Source organism: Chiloscyllium plagiosum, unplaced genomic scaffold (genome assembly GCF_037043375.1).
Source record: "Chiloscyllium plagiosum isolate Xiang-an unplaced genomic scaffold, Cpla_swu_hap1 HiC_scaffold_8, whole genome shotgun sequence".
In the NCBI taxonomy this organism is placed as follows: Eukaryota; Metazoa; Chordata; class Chondrichthyes; order Orectolobiformes; family Hemiscylliidae; genus Chiloscyllium; species Chiloscyllium plagiosum.
The window spans coordinates 104,849,409-104,873,729 of NW_028270146.1; the positions used below are offsets into that span (position 1 = coordinate 104,849,409).

Sequence of the window (24,321 nt, forward strand, 5' to 3'; positions counted from 1 at the left end):
CTAAAGATATTTCATGAGCCCTTTTCGCCCTCTTCATTCCTCATTTCAGATTAGCCTACTTTCCCGATATTCTTCTAAAGCATCATCTATTTTCAGTCGCCTAGACCTTATGCATGCTTCGTTTTCCTCTTAGCTAGTCTCACAACTTCATCCATGGTTCCCTAATCTTACCATTTCTATACCTCATTTTCACAGGGATAAGTCTGCCCTGTACTCTAATCAACCTCTCTTTAAAAGCCTCCAACATATCAAATGTGGATTTACCCTCAAACAGCTGCTCCCAATCCACATTCCCCAGCTCCTGCCAAATTTTGCTATAGTTGGCCTTCTCCCAGTTTAGCACTCTTCCTTTAGGACCACTCTCGTTTTTGTCAATGAGTATTCTAAAACTGACAGAATTGTGATTACTATTCCCAAAGTAATCTCCTACTGAAACTTCAACTACCTGGCTCATTACCCAACACAAGGTCCAGTATGGCCCCTTACCGACTTGGATTATTTTACATACTGCTCTACAAAATCCTCCTGGATGCTCCTTACAAATTCTGATCCATCCAGATCTCTGACACTAAGTGAATCCCAGTTAAGGTTTGGACAATTAAAATCTCCCATCACCACCACCCTGTTGCCTCCACCCTTGAGACTCAAGCAATGCTGCACATTACCAAAGAGTGCTACTTCTACAGACTGAGCAACATACTAATCATCTTAAACTCAGTTAATGAGGAAATTAGCTGTTGCCTCTAAAGAACGCTAAATCTCCTTGGAATGCACAACCTCTTACCATTGCTATTAGTCCCCCATGTGGGACCTGCTCTGTCAGCTCTCCTCCATGATGTCACCTTTTCTGCCATCGCTGACAGGAAAATGATGAGGGAGGGAGGGAGAATGGTAGAAGACAAAAAGGTAACCCACATGGGTCTAAAAGGATCACCCTTACCTTTCATCTCAGTAGAATATTCCACCTTGTCTTCCAGATCATCTGTTGATGTTCCACTCCTGGATGTCAACAACTGCAGTATAAAGAACAGCTCCAGAAAAATATTTGGCACCAAATTTCCTAAAATTAGAAGAACATACTTTAGTTGCTGAAATCTGAGTGTCACAGCCCTTTTCCAACCAGCCCTCTGGCAATCTGCATCATGGGCCTCTTTACACTTGGTGAAGTAGTCACGTGGTTGCCAAAGAGCCATGTGGCTGCATTAATATTTTGCCCATCTAACAGAGCTACCAGAATGGACTCCATGCAAAGTACTGTGAAATACTTATGGAAATGACCAATTAATTTGAGACTGTCGAGTCCTGGGATCATTATATTCTTGGACTTGAATCCTGAGCACCTGAGTCTAAATGTTAGCTATAAGACAACTAATCTGCCAAATAGTAATAATCTTAAAACTGGACATAAGAAAACATCTCTAAGAACCAGTTTGTTGAAAGAAAAGGAAGGAAAATAATATACTGAGGAGGAAAATGGTTTTAATTTTGACATTGTCCTCTGACAAACTCCCTTGTTGAGAACCCAACCTGAGTAACTGCACTTGGAAAACTTAAATAAGTCATGCACATTTTTCTTAGAGAATCTACTGTAAATAGCACTTCATGTAATGGCTTCCCAGGTATTTTAAATACATCATAAACTAGTCCTATGTCCTGAATTTTTATGTGACAGGAATCAGAATATTCTTCTGAAAATGTGTTGCTGGAAAAGCGCAGCATCCAAGGAACAGGAGCAGCATCCAAGGAACAGGAGAATCGACGTTTCGGGCATAAGGGCTTATGCCCGAAACGTCGATTCTCCTGTTCCTTGGATGCTGCCTGACCTGCTGTGCTTTTCCAGCAACACATTTTCAGCTCTGATCTCCAGCATCTGCAGCCCTCACTTTATCTCAGAATATTCTTCTGTCAAATAAGACACTATTTCACCATAAGATACATATGTGCTAGCAAATTTCAAATGCATTAAATTGGCACAGCTCAGATTACCTTAAATCTGAGGTTTTAGCATAGGAATCAGATCTTTATATCACAGAAGGCCATTCACATTATGGCATTTATTGAGCAAGTTATCCAATTAATCCCAGATTCCTCATTGCCCTGAAAATTTCCTTTTCGTGTGCCTATGTCTAAGTACACAGAAATAAGTATTTCTGTTTAGTCTGATTTCACCACCTACTCAAACAGTGCATTTCATATTAGAACTCGTTGCATTCAGAAAAACCCTCAGCTTTCTTCTAGGTTCTTTTACCCATTACGTTAAATGTATTCACTCACCAGAAATACAAGCAGAGTATAGCTGAGCCAAGATATCTAACTGGTTTCTATGAGAAACTTTGCTTATGTCAGCACATACAGCAATACTGTCTGAGGATGTACTGAAAGATCTTCCATACTGGCATTTAGTAGGCGGGATTGAGTCCAAGACCACTGACTGCTGAAGCAACTTGGATCTATTTCATTTGAAAACAAAATATATGAAAATAATTGTTAATGTAAAAGCCTCTCGGCAATGTAGAAAATGGCTACATACACATTTCTGATTTCCTTCAATTTTCCATGTGCAATTCAGCATGTTATTAATTAAAAATTTAAACCTCTAGCATGAAAAGTAAAATAGTAGTTAAATAACAAAAATGTTTGGAGTCACATGTCCAAAGAATCTCTTGAAGTAAAACTTGTTACTTATACACTATTAGATAAGTGGCAGATTATTTCATTTCATCTTTTGTTTCAACCTTCTCATCACAATATTCCATTATCATGAGCCACTTATCAACTCAAAGGTTGGACAGAACTCGCAGGACTAGATTGGGTTACAATATCTGGTTGTTATGGACGGGTTGAACTGAAGGATTTGTTTCCATGCTGTACATCTCTATGACTTGAGTAGAATAATGCGCACTAGATTGCTCTGTTTCACTTACATTACTTTATAATTACCTGACTATCTGAGTTCTCTCTATGTATACTTTTCTGTTTGTGAATTCTTGAATTTGAAATCGATGACTCGCAGAACTGTGCCAACAGTTCTCTGTAACTAAAACTAGGAGTCAAAGTAGATGGCTGAATGGCTTCTGCACTGCATAGAAACTCAATACAGAAGAGTTGGAAAGGACAAAGAAAAAAATACAAATAAACTCATTTTTTGAAAGTTGTTAATTTACTTGTGAGAAGCCATTAACCTAATTTTTATTAGAACTTCTATTTTCCCTTGAGCTATTTTATTAAAAGGTGAATTTGCAGATTATCACTGGCACTCAAATTATCGTAATGGCTTTGCAGGAAAAAGTCAGTTTATTTCCTTCTAATATTGTTAGCTATCTGATTGATTGCATCACCTGCAAGAAATTCTGATAAATGCAGGTAAACTACTTCTATTTCTTTACAGTCATTGATTTCAAATTCAAGAATCTCGCCCACCCTCCGACGACCCCTTCTCCCGCCTCCAACACACCCCATCCACCTGGACACCCCGTGCTGGCCTCCTACCTGCCCTCGACCTCTGCATAGCCAAATGCCGCCGCGATATTAACCGCCACCTGAACTCCCCCACCCCTCTCACCCACTCCAACCTCTCACCCTCTGAACGCGCAGCCCTCCACTCACTCCGTTGCAACCCCAACCTCACTATCAAACCAGCAGACAAGGGAGGCGCGGTAGTAGTTTGGCGCACCGACCTCTACACCGCTGAGGCCAAACGCCAGCTCGCAGATACCTCCTCCTACTGCCCCCTTGACCATGACCCCACCCCCCACCACCAAACCATCATCTCCCAGACCGTCCATAACCTCATCACCTCGGGGGATCTCCCATCCACCGCCTCCAACCTCATAGTCCCACAACCCCGCACCTCCCGCTTCTACCTCCTGCCCAAAATCCACAAACCTGACTGCCCCGGCCGACCCATTGTCTCCGCCTGCTCCTGCCCCACCGAACTCATCTCCGCATACCTTGACACCGTCCTGTCCCCCTTAGTCCAAGAACTCCCCACCTACGTTCGGGACACCACCCATGCCCTCCACCTGCTCCATGATTTTCGCTTCCCCGGTCCCCAACGCCTTATTTTCACCATGGACATCCAGTCCCTGTACACCTCCATCCCCCATCACGAAGGACTCAAAGCCCTCCGCTTCTTTCTTTCCCGCCATACCAACCAGTACCCTTCCACAGACACCCTCCTTCGACTGACTGAACTGGTCCTCACCCTGAACAACTTCTCTTTCCAATCCTCCCACTTCCTTCAAACGAAAGGAGTAGCCATGGGCACCCGCATGGGCCCCAGCTATGCCTGCCTCTTCGTAGGATATGTGGAACAATCCATCTTCCGCAACTACACTGGCCCCACCCCCCACCTTTTCCTCCGCTACATCGATGACTGTATCGGCGCCGCCTCGTGCTCCCACGAGGAGGTTGAACAGTTCATCCACTTCACCAACACCTTCCACCCCGACCTCAAATTCACCTGGACAATCTCAGATTCCTCCCTCCCCTTCCTCGACCTTTCTATTTCTATCTCAGGCGACCGAATCAACACGGACATCTACTACAAACCGACCGACTCCCACAGCTACCTGGACTACACCTCCTCCCATCCTGCCCCCTGTAAAAACGCCATCCCATTCTCCCAATTCCTTCGACTCCGCCGCCCATTCCTGAAGAAGGGCTAATGCCCGAAACGTCGATTCTCCTGTTCCCTAGATGCTGCCTGACCTGCTGCGCTTTTCCAGCAACACATTTCCATCTCTTAAACTCAATACCCCTGTTAATGAAAGCCAAAACACCATATGCGTTCTTAACAACCCTGTCCACTCTGTTCCTCCACACTGCCAAGAATCCTATCCTTAATCCTGTTCTCAGCTTTCAAATTTGACCTTCCAAAATGCATCACCTCGCATTTATCCAGGTTGAACTCCATCTGCCACCTCTCAGCCCATCTCTGCATCCTGTCAATGTCCCACTGCAGCCTACAACAGCCCTCTATACTGTCAACGACACCTCCAACCTTTGTGTCATCTGCAAACTTGCTGACCCATCCTTCAATCCCCTCATCCAAGTCATTAATAAAAAATACAAACAATAGAGGCCCAAGGACAGAGCCCTGTGGAACACCACTCACCACAGACTTCCAGGCAGAATATTTTCCTTCTACTACCACTCGCTGCCTTCTGTTGGCCAGCCAATTCTGTATCCAGACAGCTATGTTCCCCTGAATCCCATTCCTCCTGACCTTCTGAATGAGCATACCATGGGGAACCTTATCAAATGCCTTGCTGAAGTCCATATACACCACATCCACAGCTTGACCCTCATCAACTTTTCTAGTCACATCCTCAAAGAACTTGATAAGGTTTGTGACCTGCCCCTCACAAAGCCGTGTTGACTGCATTTAATCAAGCCATGCTCTTCCAGATGGTCATAAATCCGATCCCTCAGAATCCTTTCTAACACCTTGCAGACGACAGACGTGAGACTTACTGGTCTGTAATTGCCGGGGATTTCCCTATTTTCTTTCTTGAAGAGAGGAATTACATTTGCCTCTCTCCAGTCCTCAGGTACGACTCCAGTGGAGAGTGAGGATGAAAAGATCTTCGCAAGTGGCGAAGCAATTGCATTTCTCATCTCCCAAAGCAGCCGAGGACAAATCTGGTCCGGGCCTGGCGACCTGTCAATCTTAGTGTTTGACAAAATTTTCAGCACATCAGCTTCCTCTATCTCTATCCATTTCAGCATGCACATCTGCTCCTCAAAGGTTTCATTCACTCCAAAGTTCGTTTCTTTCGTAAAGACAGAAGCAAAAAACTCATTGAGGGCTTCCCCTACCTCCTCAGACTCCACATACAAATTCCCTATGCTATCCCTGATCGGCCCTACTCTCTTTGACCATTCTCTTATTCCTCACATAAGTGTAAAATGCCTTTGTGTTCTCCCTAATCCATTCTGCCAAGCCTTTCTCGTGCTCCCTGCTGGCTCTCCTCAGACCATTTTTAAGCTCCTTCCTCGCCTGCCTGTAGAGCTGAGCTTGACCCTAGCTTCCTCCACCTTGTGTAAGCTACCTTTTTCCTTTTGACGAGAAGCTCCACCGCTCTCGTCATCCAAGGTTCCTTTATCTTACCACTTCTTGCCTGTCTCAGAGGGACATATTTATTCATCACTTGCAACTGTTCCTTAAACAGTCTCCACATGTCTATAGTGCCTTTACCATGGAACAATTGCTCCCAATCCATGTTTCCTAACTCATGTGTAATCGCATCATAGTTTCCTCTTCCCCAATTAAATATCCTCCCATTTTGCCTAATCCTCTCCTTCTCCATAGCTATGTAGAATGTGAGGCAGTTGTGGTCACTATCACCAAAATGTTCTCCCACCAAAAGATCTGATACCTGCCCCGGCTCGTTTCCAAGCACTAAGTCTAGAATGGCCTCTCCCCTCGTCGGCCTGTCAATGTACTGAGTTAGGAAATCCTCCTGAACACACCTTACAAAAACAACTCCATTCAAATCTTCTACTCGAAGGAGGTTCCAATCAATATTGGGAAAGTTAAAGTCACCATTACAACAACCCTACTACGTCCACACTTTTCCAAAAACTGCCGACCTATGCTTTCTTCTATCTCCTTTCTGCTATTTATTTAGATTTAGATTTAGATTAGATTACAGTGTGGAAACAGGCCCTTCGGCCCAACAAGTCCACACCGACCCGCCGAAGCGAAACCCACCCATACCCCTACATTTACCCCTTACCTAACACTACAGGCAATTTAGTATGGCCAATTCACCTGACCCTGCACATCTTTGGATGGTGGGAGGAAACCGGAGCACCCGGAGGAAACCCACGCAGACACGGGGAGAACGTGCAAACTCCACACAGTCAGTCGCCTGAGGCAGGAATTGAACCCGGGTCTCTGGCGCTGTGAGGCAGCAGTGCTAACCACTGTGCCACCGTGCCGGGGGGCCTGTAGTAAACCCCTAAAGAGGTGACTGCTCCCTTGCTGTTCCTAATTTCCACCCATACTGACTCGGTAGGCAAATCTTCCTTGACAAAGGAAGCTTCTGTAGCTGTGATACCCTCTCTGATTAGTAGTGCTACACCCCCCTCCTCTTTTTCCCCCCTCCCTATTCTTTTTAAATGCTCTAAACCCTGGAACATCCAGCAACCATTCCTGCCCCTGAGAAACCCATGTCTCTGTTATGGCCACAACATCATAGCACTAGGTACTGATCCATGCTCTAAGTTCGTCACTTTTACTCCTGATACTCCTTGCATTAAAGCAAACACACTTTAACTGATACCTTGGTTCCTTGCCAGGAAAATCCTTCCCACTAGCTGGTCTACCTCTTGCTATTGCCTCATCTGCATCAACTCTCACCTCCGGTATACAGCTCAGGTTCCCACCCCCCTGCCATACTAGTTTAAACCCTCTCACACTACTCGTGCAAACCTTCCACCTAGGACATTGGTCCCCCTCCAGTTCAGATGCAACCCGTCCTTCTTGTACAGGTCCCACCTTCCCCAGAAGGCATCCCAATTATCTATATATCTGAAGCCCTCCCTCCTATACCAGCTGCGCAGCCACGTATTAAGCTGCGCCCGCTCCCTGTTCCTCGCCTCGCTATCTCGTGGCACCGGTAGTAAACTAGAGAACACTACTCTGTTCGTCCTGCTTTGCAGCTTCCATCCTAACTCCCTGAAATCACTTTTTATATCTTCAATCCTTTTCCTGGCTATATCGTTCGTGCCAATATGTAACAAGATTTCTGGCTGTTCGCCCTCCCCTTTTAGAACCGAGACGTCCCGGACCTGGCACCAGGGAGGCAACATACCTTCTGGGAATCCCGATCCTGACCACAAAATCTCCTGTCGATTCACCTAGTGATATCTCGCAAATGTATCTTGTCTTGGGGCATCCTTGCCTGCAGCATAGACAACCTTGGCCGAGTCACATGAGTACCTGCTGCATACATGGTGGGTGGTATCCCCACATGTAATGGCGGTATCCATGTCGACATTGACATGTCTTGCAGTGGTTGCCATGACAGGATTGTACACTGTTGCAATGTCAGTGTCAGTGTCGACTTAGATACCGCCATTACATGTGGGGATACCACTCACCATGTATGCAGCAGGTACCCATGTGACTCGGCCAAGATTGTCTGTCTCATATGCCGCAGGCAAGTATGCCCCAAGGCAAGGTACATTTGCGAGATCAGGCAAATGCTACAACAGCGGATGAATGGACATTGCGCACCAATTGCCAGACTGGGCAATTGTCAGGGACATTCAGCCTTGGACCATCCTCCAAGGCAGACTTCGGGATAGACAACAACGCAGAGTGGCTGATAGCCAAGTTTGGTACTCATGAGGATGGCCTCAAACCAGAGCTTGGGTTCATGTCACACTACTGGTGACCCCACTACACTATACACTCTCTCAAACAGACACATAAGCACACACACTCACGCAGCCCCTCTCTCATATACACGCTAGCTCTCTCTCTCTCACACTCACACACACAACCACACCCCCACCCCACTCACACTGATGCATACACCATCTCACAGGCTTATACACCATCACACGCAAAATTTAGCAAGCATGCACACACTCAAACACACATTCTTTTGTGGACGCACACTGTCACTCTTATGCATGCGCACGCACACATACAGGTCTATGGAATGAATTTGCATTTGCAGAATTATATTTGCAGATACATTCTATTTTGCTCAAAAAAAGGACAAACTGCAGTCAATCATGTAATATTTTATAAATTCCACTCTGGAAATAGATCCAGTTTGTCTCAAGATCGGGATAGAGACAGACTCTAGCCTCACACCTTTAATGCATTGTCTGAGCTGAAATGTTACAAAACCTAAGTTATCCCGGGAATGTGACTTAAAAGTAGTTTTGGGATTTACATATTAATGAACTGAAACCTGCAACCCACTCTAAAAGATAAAAGACTTGACTGCAATTTAGGTTTGTTCAACATATAATTTCAGTTGCAGAACACCATAATCTTTTGATATAAATTCTGTGTCTTATGGTCCTGCTCCACAACCACATGAAGGAGCAGCACTCCAAAAGCTAGTGCTTCCAAAAAAACCTGTTGGACTATAACCCTGGTGTTGCGTAATTTTCAAATCTGCAGGCAGTCAATACAGGTAACATTTTATAAGTGATGCTGGAAGGTTTAACGGCAATCTAGGTTTGTTCAATATATCATTTCAGCTACATGACACTGTAATCTTTTGCTACAAATTCTGTGTCTTATGATCCTGCTCCACAGCTACCTGATGAAAGAGCAGCACTCCAAAAGCTACTACTTCCAAATGAACCTTTTGAACTATAACCTTGTGTTGTGTGATTTTTTACTTCTAGCAAACAAGCACTGAACATGGGTATACCTTAAAAATATGCTGAGGTCAATCAGTATGTACACTTCAAACTCCAGATCAGATTCCAAACTGTGAAATATTGATTTCTCTACTATTTCTCTACTGCAGGTTAAGTGAATTGGCCATTCTAATTTGCCCATAGTGTTCAGGGACATGTAGGTTAGGTGTATTAGTCATGAGTGAATGTAGAGTAATAGGGTAGGGGAATGGGTTTGGTTGGGTTGCTCTTCAGAGGGTTGATGTGGACTTGATAGACCAAAGAGCCCATTTCCACACTGTGGAGATTCTATGATTTTGAAGAAAGTGCAACATGAAGCAAAAATGGGGAAATAGAAACACAAACAGGAGTTACCTTGGCACGCATAATGGATTACTTTTTATATCAGGATTACCTTTCAACTTTCAGCATCTCACGCTCTTCCTGCAAGCTGCTGGGAGATGAAACTGCAGTAAATCCCTCCAGTCCAGCCCCAAATGCCTCTGAAGCAGCTCCTACACAGAATGTGGAGGATAATGGCTGGCTCAAAGGAATAGAAGTGAAACAAATCTTCGGTTTGGATTGCAGCCGCTCTACACTGACAGGAGTAGGATTAATTCTTCTTGATGGCTTTGTTTTGCTGAAAATAACAATCAAAACTTTTTTGAATCATATATGTAATTATAGTAGAAAAAAATTTCATGCAGTAGTATATAATTCTATATCCTTTCACAGAATATGCATGATGTTAGCAAAACCAACGCTTGCTGCCCATCCCTAATTGCTCATGACCCGAATGTTTCATAGAGCAGTTGTGCCCTCCTGCTGTTGCAAGTGTCGGTCACAAATAGCCCAGACTAGGGAAAAAAAGCTGCAGTTCTTACACAGATGACATGAGTGATCAAGATTTTTTTTAAAAAACAAGTTATGAATAATTAATGTTATTATTAATTAAATTCAAATTCTGCCAGCTGCTGTAGTGGGATTTGAATCCGTATGTTCCCAAGTATTAGCAAGCCCAGTGGCATGACCATACTACACAGCCTCAGGACAGCCTAACATATTTCACTGTCAAAGACTTTGGAAACATGGTTACAGTTGCAGTAAAGCACAACATTACAATCGTGACCAGATGATTTGTTTTCTTGATATCAACTGGAAGAAACAATGGCTGGCACATTAGGAGAACTCCTGAGAGTATCATGCAATCTTTTCCATCCACTTGAGGTCCCAGTTTAATATCTCATTCCAAAGAACTGGTTAGCACTGCTGCCTCTCAGTACCAGGGACCCAGGGTTCGATTTCACCCTCAGAAATCTGTGTGAAATATGCACATTCTCCCCATGTCTGCATTGGTTTCCTCAGAGTGCTCTGGTTTCCTCCCACAATCCAAAGATGTGCAGATGAGATAGAACGGCATGATAGATTGCCCATAATGTCCATGGATATGCAGGCCAGGTGGGCTAGCCATGGGAAATTGCAGGAGTGGGGGGGGGGGGGGGGGTACAGGAATAGGGTAGGTGTGGGTGGGATACTCTGAGGATAGGTGTGGGTAAGATGGGTTGAATGGCCTGCTTCCGCACTGTAAGGATTCTATGATAAAATGATGCTTCCACCAGGCATTTCCTCACTACCATAGTGAAGAGTCATCCTAGGTACACAAAGTCTCTATTCTCCTGTGAACAAAGTTAAAACAGCTAATACAGATCAAACAGATTTAAACTGCATACTTGCAGCAACTTGTGCAGAAGGAAATTTAAAGTTTTGATTAGGAGACGTCACTTCAAAACAGTGACAGGTAAAAGTGAGAAATGTGTACACATGGCCTGATTGTTGGAAAACCCAGATCAGCAGCTGAAACGATTCCTTAAAGAGGGAAAATTACTTACAAGTTACCCAGTGTCCCCGTTCTTCATTCAGTGTCATTCCTTTGACCAATATTATGGGAAACAAGAAAGTGTGTAGGAGGTGGAGCAGCTTTTGCTATACTTTCCACAGGTTGCAAAGATTTAGAATGTAGAACAGTACAGCACAGTACTGGACTTTCAGCCCTCGATGTTGCGCCGACTTTTTATCCTACTCTAAGATCAAACTAACCTTTCATTTTGCTATCATCCATGTGCCTATCCAAGAGTGGCTTAAATGTCCCTAATGCATCTGACTTTACTACCACTGCTGGCAGTGCATTCCATGTACCAGTGCATTCCAGTGCACTCTCTATGGGAAGAACCTACCTCTGACATCTCCCCAGGTATTCCTTCCAATCACCTTAAAATTATGCCCCCGCATGATAGCCACTTCTCCCCTGGGAAAAAAGTCTCTGACTATTCACTCCATCTATGCCTCTCATCACCTTGCCCACTTCCATCAAGTCAACTCTCATCTTTTTTAGCTCCAATGAGAAAAGCCCTAGCTTCCTCAACCTTTCTTCATAAGACATGGCCTGGAGTCCAGGCAGCATCCTGATCAATCTCCTCTGCGCCCTCTCGAAAGCTTCCACATCTTTCCTATAATGAAGCGACCATAACTGAATACAATATTCCAAGTGTGGTCAAACCAGGGCTTTACTGATCTGCAGCATAACCTCATGGCTCTTAGACTCAATCCCCCTGCTAATGAAAGCCAGCACACCACATGCCTTAACAACCCTGTCAATTTGGGTGGCAACTTTGAGGGATAAATGGACATAGACCCCAAGATCCTTCTATTCCTCCACACTGGTAGAAAGTGAGGACTGCAGATGTTCGAGATCAGAGTCAAGTGTGTGGTACTGGAAAAACACAGCAGTTCAGGCAGCATCCGAGGAGCAGAAGAATCGACGTTTCGAGCATAAGCCCTCCACACTGCCAAGAATCTTGCCTTTAACCCTGTAATGTGCATTCAAATTCGACCTTCCAAAATTATTCACTTCACACTTTTCCAGGTTGAACTCCATTTGTCACTTATCGGCCCAGTTCTGCATCCTGTCAATGTCACGTTACAACTTACAACAGCCTTCCACACTGTCCACCATTCTTCATGTCATCGGCAAACTTATTAACCCACCCTTCCACTTCCTTATCCAAGTCATTTACAAAAATCACAAAGAGCAGAGGTCCCAGAACAGATCCCTGCGGAACACCACTAATCACCGAGCACCAGGCTCAATACTTTCCATCTACAGAGGAACCGTGATTATTCAAAGTATTTCATTCGGGCAGGAAGTATTTAGTTTGGTTAACCTAATTCCAGATAATCGAATGCCGGATAACATAGTTTAGCCGAGCATCAGGACATTGTGATCTTGCCGGATAATCCGATATTCGGATAATCGAACGCCGAATAAATTGAGGTTCCTCTGTACAACCACCCTCCATCTTCTATGTGCCAGCCAATCCTGTATCCAGACAGCCAAATTTCCCTGGATCCTACGCCTCCTTACTTTCTGAATGAGTTTACCATGGGGACCCTTATCAAACGCATTGCTAAAATCCATGTACACCACACCCACCTTCATCAATGTGTTTTGTCACATCCTCAAAGAATTCAACAAAGCCTGTGAGGCATGACCTGCCCTTCACAAAGCCATGCTGACTATCTCTAATCAAACTATGCTCTTCCAAGTAATCATAAATGCTGTCTCAGAATCCTCTCCAAGAATTTGCCCACCACAGACATAAGACTGACTGGTCTGTAATTCCCAGGATTATCCCTATTCCCTTTCTTGAACAAGGGAATGACATTTGCGAGCCTCCAAGCATCTGTCACTACCTCAATGGACAGTGAGGACGCAAAGACCACTGCCAAAGGCGCAGCAAACTCTTCTCTCGCTTTCCATAGTAACTTTGGGTATATCCCACTTGGTGCATGGGACTTATCTAGCCTTATATTTTTCAAGATTTTCAGCACGTCCTCCTTCTTAACATAAACCTGTTTCATGCTGTCCTCACAAACTTCAAGGTCCCTCTCACTTGTGAATACTGAAGCAAAGTATTCAATAAGGATCTTCTCTGACTCCAGGCACTAATTCCCTCCACTATCCCTAATTGGTCCTACCCTCACTCTTGTTCCTCACATAGGTGTAGATTGCCTTAGGGGTTTCTTAATCCAACTGCTAAAGCTTTTTTCATGCCCCCTTCTAGCTCTAAGTCCATTCTTCAGTTCCTTCCTGGCTACGTTGGAACCCTCTAGAGCCCTGTCTGATCTTTGCCTCCTCAACCTTAAGTAAGCTTCTTTCTTCCTCTTGACTAGATGCTCCACAAGCAAGTGCTCCCTAAACAACCTCCACATTTCTGTTCTGCACTTCCCTAAGAACATCTGATCCCAATTTAGGCACCCCAGTTCCTGCCCAATAGCATTGTAATTCCCCTCCCCCAAAATTAAATGCTTTCCCATACCATCTGTCCCTATCCTTCTCCATGATTATAGCATAGGTCAGGGAGTTATGATCACTATCACTGAAATGCTCTCCCACTGAGAGATCTGACATGTGGTATGGTTTGTTGCCAAGTACCAAATCCAATATGGCCTCCCCTCTAGTTGGCCTATATACATATTCAGGAAAGACCCTTCCTGGACACACCTGAGAAAAACTGGTCCATCCAAACCATTTGAACTAAGGAGGTTTCAATCATAATTAGGGAAGTTAAAGTCAGCCATGACAACAATCCTGTTACTTCTGCACCTTTCCAGAATTTACAATTATTTTTGTAACATGCATGAGAAACAAGCACGGAATTAGAAAAATTAACAATAATAGCTAACAGCAAGCAGATCTAACAGACTAATTAACTTTGTTTCACAACAAGTTTCGCAAAGCATCCCTCCAAAAATACCCTCATTTCTGCTACTTAATGCTGCACCTGCCTTACAGAATGAAAAGCAGTTTAATGTCGCATCCCTGTTACGAGCAATTAAGCATTCTAATCATTGTCTTTTCTAAGTTGGTTAACTGTACTCCATATATGTATAGGAGAAAGTGAGGACTGCAGATGCTAGAGATCAGAGCTGAAAATGTGTTGCTGGAAAAGCGCAGCAGGTCAGGCAGCATCCAAGGAACAGGAGAATCGACGTTTCGGGCATAAGCCTTCTTCAGGAATGAGGAAAGTGTGTCCAGCAGGCTAAGATAAAAGGTAGGGAGGAGGGACTTGGGGGAGGGGCGTTGGAAATGCGATAGGTGGAAGGAGGTCAAGGTGAGGGTGATAGGCCGGAGTGGGGTGGGGGTGGAGAGGAAGAAGATTGCAGGTTAGGAAGGCGGTGCTGAGTTCGAGGGATTTGACTGAGACAAGGTGACTGGCGAAATCTGAGTTCATCCCTTGTGGTTGGAGTGTTCCTAGGCAGAAGATGAGGCGCTCTTCCTCCAACCGTCGTGTTGCAGGTCCTTGGACTCCCCCATTGCCTCCACCAAGGACATGCAGGTCCTTGGACTCCTCCATCGCCAACACCATCCCATATTCCCAATTCCTTCGTCTCCGCCGCATCTGCTCCCAGGAGGACCAGTTCCAAATCCGTACAACCCAGATGGCCTCCTTCTTCAAGGACCGCAATTTCCCCCCAGACGTGGTCGACGATGCCCTCCACCGCATCTCTTGCACTTCCCGCTCCTCCACCCTTGAGCACCGCCCCTCCAACCGCCACCAGGACAGAACCCCACTGGTCCTCACCTACCACCCCACCAACCTCCATGTACAGCGTATCATCCGCCGTCATTTCCGCCACCTCCAAATGGACCCCACCACCAGGGATATATTTCCCTCCCCATCAGCGTTCCGAAAAGACCACTTCCTCCATGACTCCCTCGTCAGGTCCACACCCCCCACCAACCTAACCTCCACTCCCGGCACCTTCCCCTGCAACCGCAAGAAATGCAAAACTTGTGCCCACACATCCCCCCTAACTTCCCTCCAAGGCCCCAAAGGAAACTTCCATATCCGCCACAAATTCACCTGCACCTCCACACACATCATCTATTGCATCCGCTGCACCCGATGTGGCCTCCTCTATATTGGGGAGACAGGCCGCCTACTTGCGGAATGTTTCAGAGAACACCTCTGGGACACCCGGACCAACAAACCCAACCACCCCGTGGCTCAACACTTCAACTCCCCCTCCCACTCCACCAAGGACATGCAGGTCCTTGGACTCCTCCATCGCCAGACTATAGCAACACGACGGTTGGAGGAAGAGCGCCTCATCTTCCGCCTAGGAACCCTCCAACCACAAGGGATGAACTCAGATTTCGCCAGTTTCCTCATTTCCCCTCCCCCCACCTTGTCTCAGTCAAATCCCTCGAACTCAGCACCGCCTTCCTAACCTGCAATTTTCTTCCTGACCTCTCCGCCCCACCCCACTCCGGCCTATCACCCTCACCTTGACCTCCTTCCATCTATCGCATTTCCAATGCCCCTCCCCCAAGTCCCTCCTCCCTACCTTTTATCTTAGCCTGCTGGACACACTTTCCTCATTCCTGAAGAAGGGCTTCTGCCCGAAACGTCGATTCTCCTGTTCCTTGGATGCTGCCTGACCTGCTGCGCTTTTCCAGCAACACATTTTCAGCTCCATATATGTATATACAATCTGTTATTTTTAGCATATTGGATGGCACGGTGGCTCAGTGATTAGCACTACTGCCTCACAGTGCCAGGGACCCGGGTTCAATTCCAGCCTTGGGCGATTGTCTGTGTGGAGTTTTCACATTCTCCCTGTGTCTGCACGGGTTTCCCCCAGGTACTCTGCTTTCCTCCTGCAGTACAAAGGTGTGCAAATTAGGCGAACTGGCCACGCTAAACTGCCCATAGTGTTCAGAGATGTGTCAGTTCAATGCATTAGTCAGGGGTAAATGTAGGGCAACAAGGAGGTGGAATGGCTCTGGATGGGTTACTCTTCGGAGAGTCAGTGTGGACTTGTTGAGCCAAAGGGCATACTTCCACATTGTAGGGATTCTATGATTCTAAAAAAGGCTTTTATGTTAAGAAACCTGAGTATGCAATGTTTGATCAACTATTAACACCTTGAGAAATCAAAAACTTGTGAATTACCTGAACAACTTGGGCTTCGTAAACTCAAGTTTATTTTAAAAGAGTGTCACTACCACCTTTTTTCAAAGCAGTCTTTTTTAAAATTGAATTAGCAGCTTGCCTTAAACTGTTATTGCCTTGGTTGGCTTCCTCTCCAAAAGGATGTTTTGTGGAAAATATTATTAATCCTAATTGTCACAATTATTGTAATTATTATTTTTATAGGTCACCTCAAAATGTGACCACCACATACAAGTGTTCTAGGCCCAACCATCTTCAGCTGCATCATCCATGATCGTCCCTCTACCATAATGTTTGAAGTGAGAACACGCGCTGATGACTGCATAATGTTCAGCACCATTTATGACTCCTCACATACTGAAATTGTCCCTGTCCAAAGACCGCAAAATCTGGATAACGTCCAGATTTGGACTGATGGCAAGTAACAATCTCACCACACAAGTGCCAGGAAATGGCGATCTCCAACAAGCTAAAATCTAATCACCATCACTTGATGTTCATTGACATTACCACTGAATCCTCCAGTAACATCTGGGGGTCACTGCTGACTAGAAATTGAAATGGACTAGCCATATAAATACTGTAGCAAAAGGTCACAGGTCAGAAGCTAGGAATCCTGCAGCGACTAACTCACCTCCTGTCTCGCCAAAGCCTATCCACAAGGCACAAGCCACAAGTCAAGGTCATGATAGATTACCCTCCACTTGCCTGGATGAGTGCACCTCCAGTTATACTTAAGAAGCTGAACACCATCCAGGACAAAATAATCAACATGATTGTCACCACATTAACAATCATTCACTCCTGCCACATGTGTACCAGCTACAAAATGCACTGCAAAAATTCACCAAGATTCACCAGTTAGAGAAAGCAATCAATAAACCTGCAGGTTTAAAAAAGAGAAATCATATTTGACAGATCTACTGAACGTTTGAGAGAATGTAAATAGTAGAATGATATGGGGGAACCAATAGATGTGATTTACTTGGACTTTCTTTCACTTAGATTTAAATAAGGACCCGCATGCAAGATTAGCACATAAAGTGAAAACACATGGGATCGGTTATAGTACACTAACATAAATAAAGAACTGATCATCATTCCTAATTAAGGGCTCCTGCCCAAAACATCGATTCTTCTGCTCCTCGGATGTTGCATGACACCTGCTGTGCTTTTCCAGCACCACACACATTCCACTCTGATCCCCAGCATCTGAAGTCCTCACTTTCTCCTCCATGAATACAAAACTGCTTGGCAGATGGGAAAGAAGGAATAGGACTATACAGATCATCTTCTTAGTGAGGCTACTGGCAGCATACTGCTTGGATCACAGCTATTCACAATATGATTTAAATGAGTAAACTAAATGCAATATCTTCACATTTGCAGATGACACATTCAACTGGATGAGGATGCAGAGATGCTTCGGTGTGGTTTGGACAAATTGAATGAGTAAGTAAATGCATGGCAGATGAAGTATAATGTGGAAAAATGAGAGGGTATCTCTTTTGGCAGCAAAAACAGGAAGACAGATAATCTTAATGGCGATAGTTTGTGAAACGGGGATGTGTAAAGAGACGTGGATGCCCTTGTACACCAGTCACTAAAAGTAAGCTGGCAGATGCAGTGGGTGGTAAAGAAGGGAAATGCTATGTGGGCCTTCATAGTGAGGGGGTCTGAACACAAGAATGGGATGCCTTGCTGCAGTTGTACAGGTCCAAAATGGGGTGAGAACACACCAGACCTATTGGTGCAGCTGGGTGTGCAACAAAGGCTGCAACCAGACTGATTTCTGGGGTGGCAGGAGTGCTTCTGAAGAGAGACTGGATAGGTTAGTACCATGTTAACAGGAGTTCAGAAGAATGGGAGGTAGTGGAAACTCAGAAACCTATACAACTTGAACAGGGGAAACGTAGGAAGGATGTTCCCAATGACCAGGAGTCCAGAACCAGAGGTCACAGCCTAAGGATAAAGGGTAGGCCATTTAGGACTGAGATAAGAAAAAATTTCTTCACCCAGGAAGTGGTAAGCCTGTGAAATTTTCTGCCACAGAAAGTAGTCATAGAGATGTACAGCACAGAAACAGACCCTTTGGTCCAACACGTCCATGCCGACCAGATTTCCCACCCCAATCTAGTCCCACCTGCCAGCACCCAGCCTATATCCCTCCAAACCCTTCCTATTCATGTACCCATCCATATGCCTTTTAAATGTTGCAACTGTACTAGATTCCACCACTTCCTCTGGCAGCTCATTCCACACACATACCACCCTCTGTATGAAAAAGTTGCCCCTTAGGTCTCTTTTATATCTTTCCCCTCTCACCCTAAACCTATGCCCTCTAGTTCTGGACTCCCCCACCCCAGGGAAAATACCTTGTCTATTTATGCCACCCATGTCCCTCATGATTTTACAAACCTCGATAACGTCACCCTTCAGCTTCCGACGCTCCAGGGAAAACAGCCCCAGCTTCTCCCTATAGCTCTAATCCTCCAACCCTGGCAACATCCTTGCAAATTTTTTCAATTTTCACAACATCTTCCGAAAGGAAGGAGACCAGAATTGCACACAATATTCCAAAAGTGGCCCAATCAATGCCCTGTACAGCCGCAACATGACCTCCCAACTCCTGTACTCAATATTCTGACCAATAAAGGAAAGCATACCAAACACCTTCTTCACTATCATATCCACCTGCGACTCTGCTTTCAAGGAGCTATCTCATGTCACCTTTTTGCCATCCTGATTTCCCTCTTAAGTATACTCCTACTGCCTTTATAACCTAAGGATTCACTCAATCTATCCTGTCTGTACCTGACATATGCTTCCATCTTCTTCTTAACCAAAACCTCAATTTCTCTAATCATCCAGCATTGCCTACACCTATCAGCCTTTCTTTTCACCCTAACTGGAATATACTGTCCCTGGACTCTAGTGATCTCTTTTCTGAAGGCTTCCCATTCTCCAGCCGTCCCTTTACCTGCGAACATCTGCACCCAATCAGCTTTAGAAAGGTCTTGCCTGATACCATCAAAGTTAGCTTTCCTCCAATTTAGAACTTCAACTTTTAGATCTGGTCTATCCTTTTTGACTACTATTTTAAAACTAATAGAATTATGGTCGCTGGCCCCAAAGTGCTCCCCACTAACACCGCAGTCACCTGCCCAGCCTTATTTCCCAAGAGTAGGTCAAATTTTGCACCTTCTCTAACAGGTACATCCACATACTGCTGCCTCACAGCACCAGAGACCCGGGTTCAATTCCTGCCTCAGACGACTGATTGTGTGGAGTTTGCACATTCTCCCTGTGTCTGCGTGGGTTTCCTCCGGGTGGTCCGGTTTCCTCCCACAGTCCAAAAATGTGCAGGTTAGGTGAATTGGCCATGCTAAATTGCCCGTAGTGTTAGGTGAAGGGATAAATGTAGGGGAATGGGTCTGGGTGGGTTGTGCTTCGGCGGGTCGGTGTGGACTTGTTGGGCCGAAGGGCCTGTTTCCACACTAAGTAATCTAATCTAATCAATCATCATTAGACTTTTAATTCCAAATTTAGTTTTTTATTCAATTTAAATTCCATCATCTCCATCGTGGGATTTGAACTTGGTTCATCAGGACATTATCCAAGTCACTGAAACTACAGTCTAGCGATATTACCACTAGCCCAAAGTATTCCTACCCCTGCAATGTCAGCTGGTCTCTAAAGGCCTCTACCATGCTGCTGGACAACACATGCTCCCTCTAAATAACCACTGGACATACCTGGGAAAGAGGGACAAATAGTCAGGCACAATGAATCCTTCTACAGCTTGCTCCTTGGACCTGCTATAAGTCACTATTGACCAAACTCAGGAGCAGACGCATGAAGGCAACCCTCTAACTCCACTCCACACTGAATGTCTACAGATCAGGAGCAAGGGGGCTAAAGAGCAATCAAAGATTCAGGAGCAGCCTCTTTAAAAAACTAAAGTGAAGCTGCAAACATTCAACCTAAATGCTGAAAACTGTGCCCCCCAGGCCACGAGTGCTATATGTGGCCAGGCACCCAATGAATTTACTTAACCAATATTATGAGACACTGCTGTGTGCGTAGACTGCACATAGATTACAGATTAGCAAGTAATTAGCAGGTATTTATCTCTGGGGTCATATATTCAAAAGAATTGAGAACAGGATGTCTCTAGGGTCATATATACAAAAGAATTTGGAGAACAGGGTGTCTCTGGGGGTCATATACTCAGAAGAATTTAGAAAATAGTCAAATCTTCAACCAGGCCAACATCAAGAATGTGCTACCAAAACACTAACACGTCTCCTGTCCCATCAGAGGTCCAAAATACTTGACCATTGTTATACAATCAAAGATGCCTACTGCTACATCCCTGTCAAAATTTTGGAAAATCAAGCCACAACACTGTGCTTCTCCTCCCAACTTACAAGGAACATGAGGACCCAATACAGGAAGTAGTGCAACACTGGTCTGAGGAAACAGAAGAGCTTCTATGGATTGGTTAAAGTCGGTGAACTAGTCCGTATTTAAGAATGCAACAGCTGACCTTACTGTTACAGATCTGATCAATAAGTGTGTAGATGACTGCATGTCAAAGAAGTTAATCCAACCGTTTCCCAACCAAAAACCAAAGATGAACTGGGAGATCCATTCCCTAATGAAGTCCAGGACTGAGGCGTACAAGTCGGACGACACTGACCCATACAGGAAATCCAGATATGACCTTCACAAGACATTGACCTATACAGAAAATCCAGGTACAACCTTCACAAGGCTATCAGGGATGCCAAGAGGCAATACCAGAACCACACGGATACTCATTGTTTGTGTCAAAGCTTACATGACATAACAGATTACAAAGCAACGTCAAACAGAATCATGGGCAAATATACATTACTACCCAATGAGTTCAACGCATTTTACTTCTGCTTTGAACAGAAGAGCAGTGAATGGACATCACCTGTGCCAACAGCTTTGGATACACTTGCACCCTCGATCACTGCCACAGACATTAAATTGGCCTTAAGGGTGAACACACAAAGTGACCAGCCCAGATGTACAAACCAGCTGGTAGGACTTTCTTCAACCCCTCCTTACTACAATCTGAAATCCCCACCGCTTCAAGAAGAGCTCCATTATCCAAGTGCCACAGAAAAATAATGCAGCATGCCTCAATAACTACAGCTCAGTAGCACAGACAGCCATAATTATGAAGTGTTTCAAGAGGCTGGTCGAGGTCCACATCACTCCAGCCTTGATTCCCTAGAATTCACCTATCAATGCAACAGGTGCGAGGCAGATACCATCCCTCTGACCCTACATTTGTCCCTGTAACATCTGGACAAGGATACTTACGTTAGGCCCCTACTTATTGACCATAGCTCCATGTTCAACATCATAATTCCAAACAAACTCATCTCCAAGCTCCAGGACCTAGGTTTCACACCCTTCTGTATCTGGATTCTTGACTTCCTGACCAACAAACCGCAGTCAGTAAAGACAGGCAACATGACCTCCTCCATGATAATCCTCAACACTTGTACCCCAAAAGGCTGCATACCCAGCCCCTAATATAGTCCATATACATCTCAACAACTGTAATACTGTATCCTGCACTCTGTCCTGTTACCCTGATGTACTTGTATCGTACGACCTGCCTGTAAAGTATGCAAGACAATACTTTTCACAGTACACATGACAGTAATAAATCCAATCAAATCAAATCTCTGTGTCTGGGCCAGGAGCTGTCAGCTCTATCCAACATCTTGAAAGTTGAAGCTTCACAGAACTTTGTCACATAAGATACATTGGCACCCAGCTGACAAAGATTTAAAAGGCTTGTCATTAGTAGTTATGGACTGTGAATCTGCAATGAGAGGGATCTCACTGCAATTTACATAATACAGAGAGGCCTGGATAGAATGGACTTGGAGAAAATGTTTCCACTAGCAGAGAGAATAGAATCCAAAGGCACAGCCTCAGAGCAAAAGGACAACCCTTTAGAACTGAGATAAGGAGCAATTTCTTCAGCCAGAGGGTGGCGAGTCTGTAGAACTCTGCTACAGAAGGCTGTGGAGGCCAAGTATTAAGTGTATTTAGGACAGAGGTAGATATATCCTTGAGTAGTAAGAGGATCAAAGGTTAGAGGGAGAAAGCAGGAGAATGGGGTTGAGAAACATATCAACCATGATCAAATGGCGGAGCAGATCTGATGGACTGAATAGCCAAATTCTGTTCCTATATCTTATGTCTTATGAACCAAGCTAAATTTCTAGCACTGCTATTTTCATTGGCAAACTTCAGAATAAAGCTAGCAGTCAGTCAGTCTGCCTACAAATTGAAGTTGGTTCAATTTCCCAGTCAATAATTTGACATTAAAATGCAAAGGAAATGTTCAAATAAAATTTTAGCATTAGAATTCTCGCACTGATCTCTTACTTTGTCACTTCAAATTGTTCCTATCTTTCACGAATGACTTATAGCCAACAACAACTAGATTGCTGTATACACAAATTTGGAAGGGCAAGATCTATATTGGAATTGTAAAGCTGAGGGATTCAGTGAAGGCTCAGGTGTACCTTACACATTTAAACTGAAGTCAAAGTTTTATGGAATTGCTTTACTGTCAAATAAAGGAGACCTAATTATCAAATGCAATTTTCACAAAAGGCCAGCGGTAAAAAGGTTGAAACTTACATAATGTGCCCTTTCATACAATTGAAAAATACACAAATCTTAACTGGAAGGTTTATATTTAAAGGTACCTTTCACAAAATCCAGATATGCCAGCTAAATGATCCAGATTCACGTCCCACAGACAGTAATAATGACCAAATAATTTCTATTTAAAAAAGTAGCATAAGTTGAAAGAAATACTGGTAAAACTGTGTAATCTTTTAACCTTCCTCCGAGAAGGAAGGTGAGGCCAGTGTTTAACGTCTGCAATGAAGAATGACGTATCCTACAAAGCAGCCCAGTACAATATCAGGCTGTCAACCTGATTATGTGCTAACTTCTCAAGAGGAGGATTTCAACCTGAAACCTTCTGACCCAGAGTCAAAAGGTGTTATCACACATCCATAGTTGAGCCTTCAGATATAACAGCGAAGAACTCCAACTGCTAACATTTGCTGAACTAAGAATCAATCTATTAATATAGATTCACATTACCATCCAGAAGTTACTGCACCCACTGGTGGAAATTCTTCCAAGTTATTTATATTTAACTGGGCTGCAGACGGACTCATATTAACAAACTCTATCCTCCTCTTACTGCCATTCCAAGTTCCAGCATCATCTTCAGCTGGGCTCTTTGCCAAGTCCTTGACTACATGGCGGCCACTGACTAGCACACTTTTCTTCTTGGCGCGGCGCTGAGATTGGCTTTCAGGGCCTTGGACGATGAACTGCCCAAGGTTGGCCCTCTGAGCTGACCGCCGTTCACCATAGCGTGATGTAGTGCCACTGCCGAAGTCTGGACTGACAGGAGAGTCAATACTGTTAAAGTCGCTGTTCGATTTTGAAAAGAAAGTACCACCATTGGATGAGGGAGAACTGCCCAAGTTAAAGGAACTATTCGGAGAGTCGAGGAATAACTGCGCTCTAGTCCCTTTCGGTGTTTCAGTGTTACTGCCCTTTGTCTCTCTCTGGTTACTTTCATTCCAATCGCGATGGCATCGGGCAGATTTTAGTCCCTTGACAGAGGATGTTTTTGCAGGAGTTGATGGACCATTCGGAATGACTTGGTTTGTCTGTTCTCTTAAAAAATTTAAAAGGAAGGGTACAAAGTCTCTCCGCAAGGAATTATACTCCAGAAGTTTGCCACTCAATTCACCACCCTGTAAACAGAAATGAGAAAACAAAAACCTATGATAACGTGATTGTTTTTGTATGCACATCACTGGCCTTTCACTATGTTCCCTGAATAGAG

General features: G+C 44.5%; 1 protein-coding gene across 2 annotated transcripts in view; it reads right to left on the reverse strand.

The window, feature by feature from the left end:
- cdan1 (codanin 1) overlaps positions 1 to 24,321 on the reverse strand; it is a 130,406-nt gene that overhangs the window by 92,263 nt on the left and 13,822 nt on the right. For both annotated transcript variants that reach the window (XM_043698388.2, XM_043698387.2), the window contains exons 2-5: positions 23,562 to 24,229; positions 9,788 to 10,012; positions 2,275 to 2,450; positions 941 to 1,060 (exon numbers count right to left, since the gene is read on the reverse strand). In XM_043698388.2, coding sequence (XP_043554323.2) covers positions 941 to 1,060; positions 2,275 to 2,450; positions 9,788 to 10,012; positions 23,562 to 24,229 — 1,189 coding nt within the window. The remainder of the gene's footprint in view (positions 1 to 940; positions 1,061 to 2,274; positions 2,451 to 9,787; positions 10,013 to 23,561; positions 24,230 to 24,321) is intronic.